Below are 14,650 nucleotides of genomic sequence, written 5' to 3' on the forward strand. Positions count from 1 at the left end.
CGGACACGTACACATGGAAAAAACGGAGGTTCTCAGTCAACAACCGGCATCAACTTGCCAGCCACATGAATGAGTCACTTTGACAGTATAGCTCCCAGCTGAGTCAAGCCTTCAGAGGACTGCAGCCTCCACATCTGGCCTCAATCACATAAGGCCTCAAGTGGGAAAGGTACACCCACGCCCTTCTAGAATCCCTGATCTGCAGAGTCTATGATCACAATAAATGACTGCTTGATGACCTGAAGTTTGGCAGATGTGCATCATTATTAGGTGACCAGAATAAGATCTTTTTACTTAGTATCATAATATTTTCCTAATATACTACTGGCCAAAGTCTGTTTTTTGGTTCTAGACCATACATAGATCCATGAGAATAAACAAACAAAACAAAACAAAACAGTGATGTGTCTCAAATAACCTCAGGGTGCAATAAATATGTTTTCTTCCATATGATAAATTATAATACACTAACTTATTAAAATCTCTCTAAATCCTTATAATAGAGAAAACTGCTTAACACATTCAGCCTAATATTTGCCAAATGTATAGGAACTCACTCTACTTTTTCTCCATGCTAAGCCCATTTCTACTTTGTGGCCTCCCCATGTGCAAGGGGATTCTTTGCCAGTCAACACACCATCAGGAAACGGGTTATTTTATTGTTGTAGATACTTATCTCATGATAGTAAAAGTAAGTAACAGGCACATGCAGGAACCCATTGAACTAAAGAAGAGTCCATTATGTTAATACAATTACATATATAGGTACCTATTCTAAAAACATGTTTCAAATCTACCTGTATGTTGTAAATGTATATGAAGCTAAAGAAGTAGGTTGGAATCTGTACCTTGCAGTTTAAAATGAGAACATGATATTATTTCTGTAGAAACAAACTACCTGTGATAGATACAAATGATGACTCCATTATGTTTTACAATTAAGGACTGTCTTGTGTAGTAACAATTTTAAAATATGTCTCACTAAATAACTCCTATGAGGAGAAACTTACTTTTACTGCATCACTTGCCAATTCTACTCATCTATTATTCCTAGTGTAATTTTACCACAGTAATGAAGGCAATCATTTGATATTGAAGGTGTTTGTTTTATTTTTTTAAAAAATAGGCTTGCTTTCTCAATGACTTGATCTTAGATATTTGCACTTAGAGAGTGAATATGAACCACAGAGCTTTCAGTGGTAAGAAGGAATCAGAATCTGCTAACATATCACAGATTCTCCTATTCATAAATTATTTTGTTGTTTATTTTTGTTCATTTACCTTAGAAAAACCGTTAGTGCCCTATAAAATAGTACCATAAACAAAAAAAGAAACTTAAATTCTTTCTCTTTACTGGGGAAGCATACATTTACATTGCTTGCTAGTGGGTAGTTTAGCAATATGCATCAAGAACATTAAATAATGTAGAAAATATATAATCCAATTTCAGTCTCATTAATTTAACTGAGAATAAGCAAAGATAGATATTTATTAGTGTTCATTGCAGGATTTTTTTTTGTGATAATGACAGCATGCTAATCTGTCAACTATAAGTATTAAAGAAATGGAGTTGAATAAATTATGATATAACCACATGAAAAGATTGTAGAGCCATTAAAAATAATGTTTTTTTGAAAAATATTTAAGACAAGGAACAAGTTCATAGCGTAATGTTCATGATAGTAAACTGTGTTATACGATTTTTACAATCTTGTCTATAAGTAGAAAAAATATACATACTAATGACAATAAATAAGACTTAGATGAGATAAACCAGTACATTAACAGTGGTTTTCTCTAAAAAACAGAGGTGGATAGAGGCGTTATATTTATTTTCTTTATTTTGTATTTTCAGATTCTCTATAATAGAGTCATATTATTTCAAAATAAAAAGATGCTATTTAAAAGTGTGATGTTTAATTAGTGATAAATTGATAAATACATTAGTAACTTTCACCAAAAAATGTTGTAAATACTGGCTTCCAAAAATATTTCTTGTGTTTACTTCTTTCCTTCCCTTTTGTCACCTCCTAGGGACTTTTGAATTTTTGCCTTAACCCAAAAGAAATATTCCAAAATTGATACTAACTTATTTGTAATCCCTTATTATCTCTGTGTGGTAAGGAGAAGGTTAAATAGGAAGGTGGTTCAGCAGCAGCAGCTACAAAAAAGGAAAGGTGAGTATCCTATGGGCACTAGAAGGCAGGAGGATTTCAGGATGAACTCAGAGTCCTACATGTTTGAACACAGTAACTTTCCCAGACTGTGCTTTCTTGGAGTTTGTATTTTTTGAAATATTAGTGAACCCCAAATGTATGAATCTTAACAGCCTAGACAGTCCTCTAACCAGATTATATACTCCCACAGACTTCTTGAATATGTATCTGTAATTGTAAAGCACTGAAGTATTAAGGTCCAGAATTTAATTAGATAATTCACCAGAGAAGAGTTACTTCTTAAAGCAGTAGTGCATGCAGGATGCATTTTACAGGATTACTTCTCAGTTAAAATAGACACTTATCAGAAAAATAATTTTGTACACAGAGCTATAAAATAGTAGAGACCTAAACTGAAATGAATGCATCTAACTGTGGAGAATAACAATGCTGATTTCTTTTGCAGAGCATTGAATTTAGAGGACAGATACTAACACAGCAGATGTAGCCCAGGTAACAATTGATTTGTTCCCTCTATTAGACACGATTTAAAGGATTCATTCAACTACTACTCTTGCATTCGGAAAAAGCTAATTCTTATGCAGAGTTATATCCCATTATGCATAGAGAGCAGTTCTAATTCTGCTGAATCAACAGTAAATTTAATTAAAGTTTCTGATTACAAACATAAGATGTATTAAGAGGCTGGCAGTGTAAAATGGTTAACTAGTCTACTTGACGTGGTGTATTTTAAACCCAAACAAAAAAACTATAAAACTATAAATTTGTTTAAAAAGGTTAAAAAATTAATGATTTCTCCTTACTTCATGTTTGTCCTTAAAAAAAAATGTGGTAAAGGACTCTTGACTTTTTAAGAACGGCTTAAAAATGCAATTGTTAAATAATTCCAATGGACCAATAATTCCAAATATATAGGGATAATATATAACATTAAATAGATTTATTGATTAAATTAAAACTATTTAGATACATGACTCAGAATACTGAAAAATAATTTAGTCTGATATGGTGAATATCAAAATACTAGATGACAAATATTAACCACAAATATTCTGATCCTCAAGGTTTTAGCATATCATGATTTGTCATATTTTGGAATGCTTTCATCTTCCTTAAAAGCATATTTTTAATTTTATGGCATTAAAAGGCATTCCAGAATGATTATTTCATTGACTATTTTGAGAAACAGTTGTAAAGATGCAAATACAAAAATAACATGTCTAACCATTACATCTGCAGAAGTATATTAAGTACTGAATATTGAAAATCATATATTGTTTGATTAATAAACAATAAAATATTGTAATATGTTTCACTTGCTTTCCAATTAATTAGGAATTAGTTGATACGATTTTAAATAAATAGGAAAATAATTCTATCAGAGTACACAGTTAATCTGTAAAGATAGATAAAAACTTTTTGAAAATGACAAAGTAATCGAAAAGCTAGGGACTTTGGAGCTAGAAAAAAACAATTCAGTCCCAGCTCTGCAACTGTGAACTGGGGCCCTTGAGGAAGTTAGTTAACATCTCTAAGTCTTTCTCCTCTGTAACATATCATGTAAATAGCCAAGAAGCGGGACTTCGGGAAGTTTACATTGATAAACACACTTCCATGGCAGATGCACTATCTAAGTACCCAAAAAATGTTTGTGCTCTCTTAAATAATCTTTTTTTGAAATAGGTATCAAAGAAGAAGTAGAGTAATAGATGGAAAAGAGAGAGTGATCAGACAAATAATCTATATAATAATACATTGTTCATGTGCATCTGTATTACAATCTAATCAACAAGAGGGTGGATAAATTGTGGTATGCGTAATGGAATGGTATATCATAGTGGGAATGCACAATCTGTTATACAACACTTGAAAACTATGGATATATTTTACAAACTAATTTTTGAGTAAAGTAAGAGATACACAAAACAGTACATAGTGTTTGACTTTACCTAAAGTGCAAAAATGGGTAGAATTAATCTTTACAAATGTAGACAGTGTTCTCCCTTCTGTTACGTAGTAACAGGGAGAACAGCGATGTTGTGCTGCTTTATCTGGGTGATGGCACCATAGAGGTGCTTAGTTTATAGAAATTCATCAGGCTATCTTCATAGTATATGTAATCTCCTGTAGGTATGTTATATTTCAATACAAATTTTAACAGGGATAATTTGAATTTAAGCACATATTTTGTTCCAAATTCCATGCACACCCCACTATGCCACCTATAATGAAAACAGATCAGACATTAACCTTGAAGGGTAAATTGGTAACTAGAGCAACATCCAAGGTCAGAAAGGAACAGTTGGACATTAAATTCCGGAAGAAATCATTGTAAAAAACGAAAGAAAAAAAGGGTAGATCATCTTTCTTAAATGATATTTTCTATGAATCTTTGTCCTGCATATGATGAGATTCTGGCTGCTTAGCTCTCTTCTTAGGTAGAGCTCTTGCAGTTTAAAGAATCAGGTCCCTAAACACTGGTTTTCAGTCTTGAATGCATCAGAATCACTTAGGCTTGTCAAACCACAGATTGCTGGGCAAACTCCTACAGTTTCTGTTTCAATGAGACAAGATAATTTGGATTTTTAATAACTTCCCAGGCTATGCTGATACTGCTATGCTGAGCATATACATTGAAACCCATTGTTTCAGGAAAAAAAAATAATAACTTTCAATCCTGAATCACATTAGGTAACTTAGTCTCTGCATTTTCAAATAAAGGAAGAATTACATTAACTACTGCTGTGTGTTATGAATGAAAGATGCAAGGATTAAGCATGTACAAGTAAAGACTTTGGCAGAAAATATGTGCAGTTTAAATAATTAGCTGGTTTTATTTTGATTTCTAGTGTTTCCCTTTTCTGAAATCTGGAAAGTTTTCAATAGGTGGAAGAGACCAGTTCACTTAAAATTAATGGTCTTCAACCCTAGCTGCACATTATCTCCTGGGGAGTTTGTAAAACTCCAAAGCTGGGACTATACCTCAGGCCAATTAAATCAGAGTTTCTGCAGGGGAGGGCCTCAGCATTAATAATTTGTAAAACTCTCCAGATGATTTTAATGGTACAGCCAAGAGTGAGAATGACTGTTTCATTTAATTTTTTTTTTTTTTTTTTTTTTGAGACAGAGTCTTGCTCTGTCACTCAGGCTGGAGTGCAGTAACTGATCTCAGTTCACTAAAAACTTCACCTCCTGGGTTCAAGCGATTCTCCTGCCTCAGCCTCTTGAGTAGTTGGGACCACAGGTGCATGCCACCACACCCAGCTAATTTTTTTGTATTTTTAGTAGGGATGGGGTTTCACCATGTTGGCCAGGCTGGTCTCAAACACCTGACCTCAGGTGATCTACCCGCCTAAGCCTCCCAGTGTGCTGGGATTACAGGCGTGAGCCACCACACCCAGACTACTACTTTAGATCCACAAAAAACAACTTCTCCAGTAACACACAGAGCTCACAGAAGTCAGTTGTTGATTGAAAAAAAAAAAAATTGTCTAAATTTGTCCTAAACTAAATAATTGACATTTATTTGACTTGAGTTGAGAACATCGCTAGGAAGGTAAAAACTAAACTAGCTTTCTCAATCTACCCTGATCCTACAAGAAAAATAGTGCTAGATCTTTTCATAGTTGCTCTCTCACCTAATCACAGAAGCCTCGAAGCAGGTTGGTTATCATATGTTTTTCTCTTTACACAAGGCAATGATTCAAGATAGTGAGTTTGAGAAGTGCTCATATTTTCTTCTTCTTCATTATAGCTAAGGGAAAACAGGGCTGAGGATATGTGTGATGCCCATGATTCAGGCAACATCTCTGTTAATTGTGTTATGTGGCTTCCTGATAATTCATCAAAAATGTTCTTTTGAAGTCGACCCACATTACTGGCTATGATTATATTTATTCATACAGAATATTTTTTCCATTATTTGATCTTTTAGGAAGACTGGTTTTAATCATTTGGCACCATAAACAATTGAAAATAAAATGGAAAATCTATGATAAAAACATACAAAAGTAGAAAAATAATACAATTATATATTAATCATATTGATGGAGTTTAGTAAGCCTAGAGAAAAAGGAAACATAGCAAAGAAAAAATAAATTTTATCCCCAAATTCAAATTTTAATTAAAAAAAAATGTAAAGCCTCAGCAGGGCACGGTGGCTCATGCCTGTAATCCTAGCACTTTGGGAGGCTGAGGAGGGTGGATGGACAACCTGACGTCAGGAGTTTGAGACCAGCCTGGCCAACATGGCAAAAAGCCATCTCAACTAAAAATACAAAAATTAGCTGGGTGTGGTGGCAGATGCCTGTAATTCCAGCTATTCGGGAGGCTAAGGCAGGAGAATCGCTTGAACCTGGGGGGCGGCAGGGGTTGCAGTGAACTGAGATCATGCCACTTCACTCCAGCCTGGACGACATAGTGAGATTCCATCTCAAAAAACAAAACAAAACAAAGCAAATACTGAAAACCTCAATTGGTGATATATTTAAAGAAAGAAAAATAAAATGTAAAATGAATAAATGAATTCAACAAGTGAATGTTTTTTAACAAAATATCAAGACTACAAAAGATAAAATAGTGTATAAATACAATATTCCCAACAAAACTAATAAAACTGAGAACATATACTGAAAAGTTAGCTTAAATGGATTAAAACACATATTAAAAGAAATATCTATACCTCTATATACCAACAATATATGTATATATTTATATTTATACAATTATAAGAATATGAATGCATACTGATAAATGAAATTTTATTTATGAATACACAAGTATACACAAGGTGCTATAGACAAGGAACCGTGCCTGAGGAGTCTCTGTGGGACCCTCACTTGATGTGCCTGATGAACTGCTAGACCGTAATGGATGAAAATATGAGGGGCCTTGGAGGGAGTGAGAGCATTTTGCACGTAGGAGGGAAAGCAAACAGTTGGGCACTATGTTGGCCAGCCTTCATGATGGTTCCCAAAGATCCCCAGCCCCTACCAGTCTTCTCCAACAATGAAACAGAGCTGAATTGTGTGACCAAGAGGTCCTGTGAAAATGACAGGTGACGTTCAAGGACAGGCCGCCCTAGGCACTGATCCTCTGAATTACCCACGCTGGGGAAGTCCAGGCATTACATTAAGAGGACACTTCCACAGCCCCATAAAGAAGCCAATGTGGAGAAACTGGAGGCTTCATGTCAATAGCCAGCACCAATTTGCCATACATGGGTGTGATCCCATCTGGATGTGTGTGCCCCGGCCTCAGGCAAGCTATCATGTTACCATAGCCTCAGCTGAAACCTGGGCTCAACCTCATGAGAGATCTTGAGCCAGAATCACTCAGCCAAGATGATTCCAAACTCCGGATCCACAGGAACTGTGACAGACAGTAAATTCCTTCTTAAAAGTCACTAGTTTGGGGCAATTTATTAAGAAGCAATATACAATTAATACTGATTTTGTGATGTGTGTGTGTTTGATTAGTAGGTAGGCTATATATAATCTAACCATTTAACAATTAGTTTTTTTTAAAAAAATCCAGACGTGTGTTAATGAAAATGGAAACATAATAGGTCATACACTGCCTACCAGCTTTTCAATATCTAAAAACAAAAAAAGCAGAAAGAATTTTTTCGGTATATAGCATGAGACTTAAAGTATCTTGACTCTACCTCACACAATATACAAAAATAAACTCAAAATGGATCAACAAACTAAAGAAAAGAACTGAAACTATAAAACTTTTTTTGACTTTGGCAATGGATTTTAGATATGATACAAAAATCGTATGCAATATAGAAAAGATAAGATCAGAATTCACCAAAATTTTGAAAAACTGTGAATCAAAGGATATCATCAAGAAAGTGAAAAGAAAACTCACTGAGTGGGAGGAAATATTTCCAAAATATATATCTGATACAAATCTACCTTTTAGAATATATGAAAAACTCTTCTTTTTTGTTTTGTTTTTGAGACGGAGTCTCGCTCTGTTGCCCAGGCTGGAGTGCAATGGTGCTGTCTCGACTCACTGCAACCTCTGCCTCTTGGGTTCAAGCGATTCTCCTGCCTCAGTCTCCTGAATAGCTGGGACAACAGGTGCCCGCCACCACGCCCGGCTAATTTTTGTATTTTTAGTAGAGGCAGGGTTTCGCCATGTTGGCCAGGCTGGTCTGGAATTCCTGACCGTGTGATTCACCCACTCGGCATCCCAAAGTGCTGGGATTACAGGTGCAAGCCACCATGCCTGGTCAAAGAACTCTTAAAATCAACAAGTGACATAAATTAAAATGCTTTTACAGTATAAACTGTATATAATAGAATGTTCTATAATTTTAGCTGAATTTGATTTACAGGTTTTTTTTTTTTTCTTTCTTTCTTTCTTTCTGAATTGTCAAGCAATTGGCTAGCGAGTCTGAATTGACTGCTATCCCTCAAAGATTTAAAGCTGCCTCCTTAAGGTTTTATGTTTTCTGCCCACCTGGAATGTTTTTCGATTCATTTTTACCTGTCTGCTCTTTAAAGTCTAGCATATGGTTCTTCTCTAACATGATTACCCTGAGTAAAAGTTTTCCTTTATTCTTTGATATGACTATATGTATGATACATAACATGATGTTGTATGTTGTGGATATAAATGTTTGTGTCATATCACCTCTTCCTGGTTATAAATTTCTTGAAGGAGATAATTCAATTTATGTGAACACACCTATGAATACGCCCTGTATAATGTAAAGTCCAGCAATTGCACCTGGGACGTAATAAACAAATAAAATGAACAAATGAAATGATATAAAATAGTGAAATAAAGTTTCTAAAATTGATTTAAATGCTAGTATTCTTTCGCTTCCAGTTACTTTGTCATGAAGTATCTTTATTTTTCCTTGATAAGAAAAAAAGACCAGAAGAATATGAAGATTGGTCCATAAGTATGTTTATATTATTAATTATATTTTTATAAGCTTGTGCTCTATTTTGTCCAAATACTCAAAGTTAACCTGGTTTTATGCTCCTTATTCCACATTTTAAAAACATAAACCTAAATTACAAAAAGTTACTATTTAAAAATAAGGTGAAAAAGCAATTTTTATTAGTGATGTTATCAGGGATGATCTGGCATAACCTAATACAATTTTACTTTTCATAGACAGTTAATCAACTTCCTTTAAAGCAAATAGTAAAAATTGTTCTTCTAGATAGAAATCGACCGAATTGCACAAGAATACAAAAGTTCTCAAACTAATTTCACTAGTTTATTTAATACTTGATCATTTTTTACTACTTTTAACTATTTTCATTCACTAATCTTTAAAAACTGTATCAGATTTGCATAAAACTATAAATGTGGAAATGCATACTTAAATCTTTTTACCTCTTTCCAGTAACTTGTTTGGGGCAAAAGATTTCAATGATCTTGCATAATCCATACACTAAATAAAATACATTGAAACTGAATTTAAAAAGAAAACAAAAAAATACTTTTGCCGTCAGGCATGGTGGCTCACACGCTTGCAAGGCCGAAATGGGTGGGTCACCTGAGGTCAGGAGTTCAAGACCAGCCTGACCAACATGGTGAAACTTCACCTCTACTGAAAATACAAAATTAACTGGGCGTGGTGGTGCATGCCTGTAATCCCAGCTACTCAGGAGGCTGAGGCAGGAGAATTGCTTGAACCTGGGAGGTGGAGGTTGCAATGAGCCGAGATCATGCATTGTACTACAGCCTGGGCAAGAAGAGTGAAACTCTGTCCCCCCCATGACCAAAACAAACAAACAAACAAACAACAACAACAAAAAAACCTTTTGCCTATTTTAGGATGTTTTTAAAATTACAGCTTTTTTAAGTTAAAATCTTTTATTTTGACATAATTATTTTCACATGGCATTGTAATAAATAATACTGAGAGATCACATGTATTTTTCACCCAGTTTGCCCCACTGATACTATCTTATAAAACTACAAGAAATCCTGGTCAAGAAAACAACCAGGTCAAGAAAACAACCAGGATACTAACATTTATATAATCAAGATACAGAACATTTCTATCTCCACAAAGATCCCTCTTGTTGTCCCACAAAATTAAAAAAGCTGCTCCCTTTTCCCTCCTTTTCTCCTGGAAACTACTAATCTCTTCTTCATTTCTTTAATTTTGTCACTTTGAGAATGTTAGATAGATGAAATCATACAAACAATCATATTTGGGACAGTTTTTTTTTCCTTCACTTGGCATAACTCCGAAGATTTATCCACATTGCTGTCTATATTGAAAGTTTGTTCCTCTGTATTGCTGAATATTTATTCCATGGGATGAATGGACCACAGTTCATCTCGCCATTCACCCTTTGAAGAACATCTGGGCTGTCTCAGTTTTTGGCTATTATAAATAAGGCTGCTGCAAATATTTGCAGACAGGTTTTTGTGTGAACATTATTTTTTATTTACCTGGGATAAATGCCTTGGAGCAACTGTCTAGTGAAATTTAATTGCTAGGTCGGATAGTAGTATATACTTAGTTTTTAAAGAAACTTTCAAAATATCTTCTAAAGCAGCAGCACCACTATACATTCCAACAGCAATGTATGAATGATCCAGTTTCTCTGCATGTTTGCCATCATTTGGTGCTGTCACTTTAAAAACAAAAATTAACCATTCTGATAGATTTGTAGTGATACTCTATTGTAGTTTCAATTTGCATTTACCTATTGGCTACTAATGTTAAAATATTTTCATGTACTTATTTACCATCTGTAAATCTTCAGTGAAATGTCTCTTCATGTCTGGTCCCACTTTCTGATTGAATAGTTGTGTTTTTGTTATAGTTGTTATTTTTAACTGTTTAGTTTGAAGAATTCTTTATATATGAATGTTGGTCCTTTGTCAAATATGTGAATTTCAAATATTTTCTTCTAGACTGTAATTTGTATTTTTAGCCTGAAAACAGGGTCTATTATGGAGCAACAGTGTATCCTGCTATGGACTGTGCTTTTGGTATACAGTTTAAGAAATCTTTCCCTAGCCTTAAATCCCAAAGATTTTTTTCTAAAAGTTGTATAGATTTATGCTTTACATTTAAAAGCATGATCCATTCTGAGTTTGTATAAGGTGTGTGGCTTAAGCCAATATGATGCTTTTGTTTCTTGTGGGTTTTTGGTTTTATTTTTTGCCTACGGATATCTGATCGTTCTGGCACTAGTTGTTGAAAAGACTGTCCTCCATTAAATTGCTTGTGCACGTTTGCCAAGAATCTATTAGGCATAGTTTTGAAGGCCTATTTCTGGGTTCTCTCTTCTCTTTCATTGATCTATGTGTTTGTCCTACTGCCAGTCCCAGTCTGCATTACAATAGCTCCCGAAACCTACTTTTTCTAAAGTTCATGATCAGTTTAATACAGCAGACTTTTCAAGCTTAAATTATTTAGATAATGTTATGTTAGAAATTTTTAGTATAACATTTTAGTTTATAAAAGTCAAATATTTTTCTTACTATAACATATGATTTACAAAATCCCAATGAATAAAGGTAACTCAAAGCAAAAGATAAGAAAATAGGCCAACATCTACACTAGGAAAAGAGGCCTTTGACTAAAATCCCTCTGTCTTTTACAGCATAAATTACTTGTCAAAAAATATAACCTAAAAAATATAGCACATGTATATTCCAAAAGACTAAAGCCATCAAATAGCAGAAATTCCATGTGTTCAAAAAGCTTTCAAAGCATTATATGAGGCTTCATGCCTTAAGTCCATAAATTTTTATTGTTCATCTTAAAGCTTGTAAACTTCCTTGAATGATTTCCAATCATTTATTCTTTACAGATACTAATCTGCTGAATTGGCTTTCCAACATTTACTTTGCTTTTTAACTGTGCAAATGATACCTAAGTACAAAACACTCAACAATCATACATATTGCTCTAATTGTGCTTCAGGGCTCACATGGAATAAGGAAACACTAATTTCAATTAGAACATTTTATTTGTTCAGAATTAATTTCTTGGCTTGCCCCATTTGCAAAATTTTCTACAACCCCAAGCTGACATTCAAATACCACTAAAGAATCCCTAGACCATGATCTGAGTCAATGTTTTCAGCAGGTGCCTTGCCAATATACACATCTGAAGCTCAAGGCATAGCCACTAGAAAAGTCTCTACTCTGTACACACATGAAACACTCAAGCATATGGTAAGGCTTATCTTGAAACTTTCACAAGCCCACATTTGTTGGATTTGCTAAACTCTACCACATTATCGTCTGCCAAGAGATGGACTTGGATCACCACAGGCACTTGGCAAATTGTCCCAATTATTTGCTATATAGATATGAAAGATCTTTGGACATTACCTTCAAACACCTTTTATGCAAAGTAGTCATTACTGTCCTCCTGTAGTTACTAGATATGCCAGATTTTGCGTAGGTGAGTTATAGCTGAGTAAAATTATGAATTGTCACCCCAATGCATCACAAAGAAAAGTATTCTCAAAGAAGATCACTCCTTTACCTGTTTGACATCATATGCCAGAAGGACATATTTTAAATCTGGTGAAACTGAATGTCTTGATGCTTTGAAGGTTACCTAGCAAAAGAAAATAAAAAGTTATATTTAAAAGCTTTTTAACATGAACTTGGATGCATAAATATATTTTAAAAACTCAATTATCAAAGCACTATAAAATGTTATTCTGATTTCTTTTATATTATATATATTTGCACGTATGTGCGTATGATTATTCAGATGAATATAAAAAACTTAAAGAGGACATATTAGACATTTCAGCAAGAAAAAGTTTGCTAATATATCTTTGTATATGTTATCTCTTAAAGAATATGTTGTTGTTGTTGTTATTATTATTATTATTATTTATTTTGAGACAGATTCTCGCTCTGTCGTCCAGGCTGGAGTGCAGTGGTGTGATCATGGCTCACTGAAAGCTCCGCCTCGCAGGTTCACACCATTCTCCTGCCTCAGCCTCCGCAGTAGCTGGGACTATAGCGGCCCACCACCACACCTGGCTAATTTTTTGTATTTTTTTTTTTTTTTTTTTAGTAGAGACAGGGTTTCACCGTGTTAGCCAGGATGGTCTTGATCTCCTGACCTCGTGATCCGCCCACCTCGGCTTCCCAAAGTGCTGGGATTACAGGCGTGAGCCACCACCTCCTGCCAATATTTTTATTATTTTAAAAATTCAAAGGCCTATTGAAATTCCCTAGTAACCAAAATGCTTCTATATTTGCATGCTAGATTAATCAAAAGGAAAAGACTATTGAAATTCTGCTTGTCATAATTTTCTGTCTCTGGGTTTTTGTATTCTTACTGGTTGAATGTTTATATTTAAAGAGGACACTAACATTAAAGGCAGACTCTTTAAAGGAAATCCCAAGGGTGAAACAGAAATACATAACATTGCATTTGATGTCAAACAAAAACTACTACACTGTACTTGACTAATTTTGAGCCTATAATAATTGAACAAATTTGAGGACAGAAGGAATTTAAACTACACAAAGAAACAAATACATTCAAGGTAGAGAAAAGATTTCCCTTGAATTAGAGCTACTTGTCTAATTCATATCTCAGAGAGGGCAAGCACATTGAGTTGATGAATCAAAAACCTCCAAAATATAAACAATAAAACACATTTGTATAAAATTTTAAGCACAATAGATACTTTGCATGGTATTTGTAGAGAAATATGTACATAAACAATTGTGCACACCTTATAGTTTCCATAAGACTGCTCTCTGTAGAGTCCAGAAAAGTGTAAAGCCAGAGTTTCTTTATTTTGTTTTTGTTTGTGTTTATTTGACACAGGGACCCCAAAACACAATGGATAGGATAAGAAATTCAGACTAATCCCTATTTGGCAAGTTTGGGTGGTATAATAAAATATATTTTTGGTCTTTTCTCTGGTTCTTGGCACAGAGCTCCAAAAACCCTTGAAATTTCCTGAGTGATAGAAATGTCTTTTGTTATTCATAGCAAACTTCTTTCCACTTTATTGGATTTCATGCTAAAGCGACTGCAACATCAGAGGATTCTTTGTGAGGGGAGGGGTTAGCTTATAGTTTCAGGATTAACTGATCATCAGGTCACATCAATCATGCGATTAAAAATTTAGAAATTTCGGCCCCATTCTAAGATCTGGTAGGAGAGAAGAGCTGGAGATTCGAGTTCAGCAGCTGGCTAGTGATTCACTAAATCATGCCTAAGTAATTAAACCTTGCTTAGAAACTCTGAATGATAAGGGTTGAGGGAACCATCTGGTTGGTAAACATATAGATGCACTGGGAGGGTGATGTACCCCAGTCCAAAGACAAACAGCCTCCTGTTCTGGGGACCCCTTCAGGCATCACCCCATATATCTCTTCATCTAGCTGTTCATTTGTACCCTTTACAATAAACTGTTACTCATAAGAATGGCTCTTGTCTGAGCTCTCTGAGTTACTCTAAGACATTCTCCAGCCTGAAAAGGGATAATAAGAAC

The 14,650-nt window shown here is 34.5% G+C and overlaps 1 protein-coding gene across 2 annotated transcripts in view; it reads right to left on the reverse strand.

Moving 5' to 3' along the window:
• Positions 1-14,650, reverse strand: part of DPP10 (dipeptidyl peptidase like 10) — a 687,795-nt gene that overhangs the window by 318,036 nt on the left and 355,109 nt on the right. For both annotated transcript variants that reach the window (XM_007964753.3, XM_007964755.3), the window contains exon 5: positions 12,667-12,741. In XM_007964753.3, the coding sequence (XP_007962944.3) occupies positions 12,667-12,741 (75 nt within the window). The remainder of the gene's footprint in view (positions 1-12,666; positions 12,742-14,650) is intronic.

This window comes from Chlorocebus sabaeus, chromosome 10 (assembly GCF_047675955.1).
Source record: "Chlorocebus sabaeus isolate Y175 chromosome 10, mChlSab1.0.hap1, whole genome shotgun sequence".
Classification (NCBI taxonomy): Eukaryota; Metazoa; Chordata; class Mammalia; order Primates; family Cercopithecidae; genus Chlorocebus; species Chlorocebus sabaeus.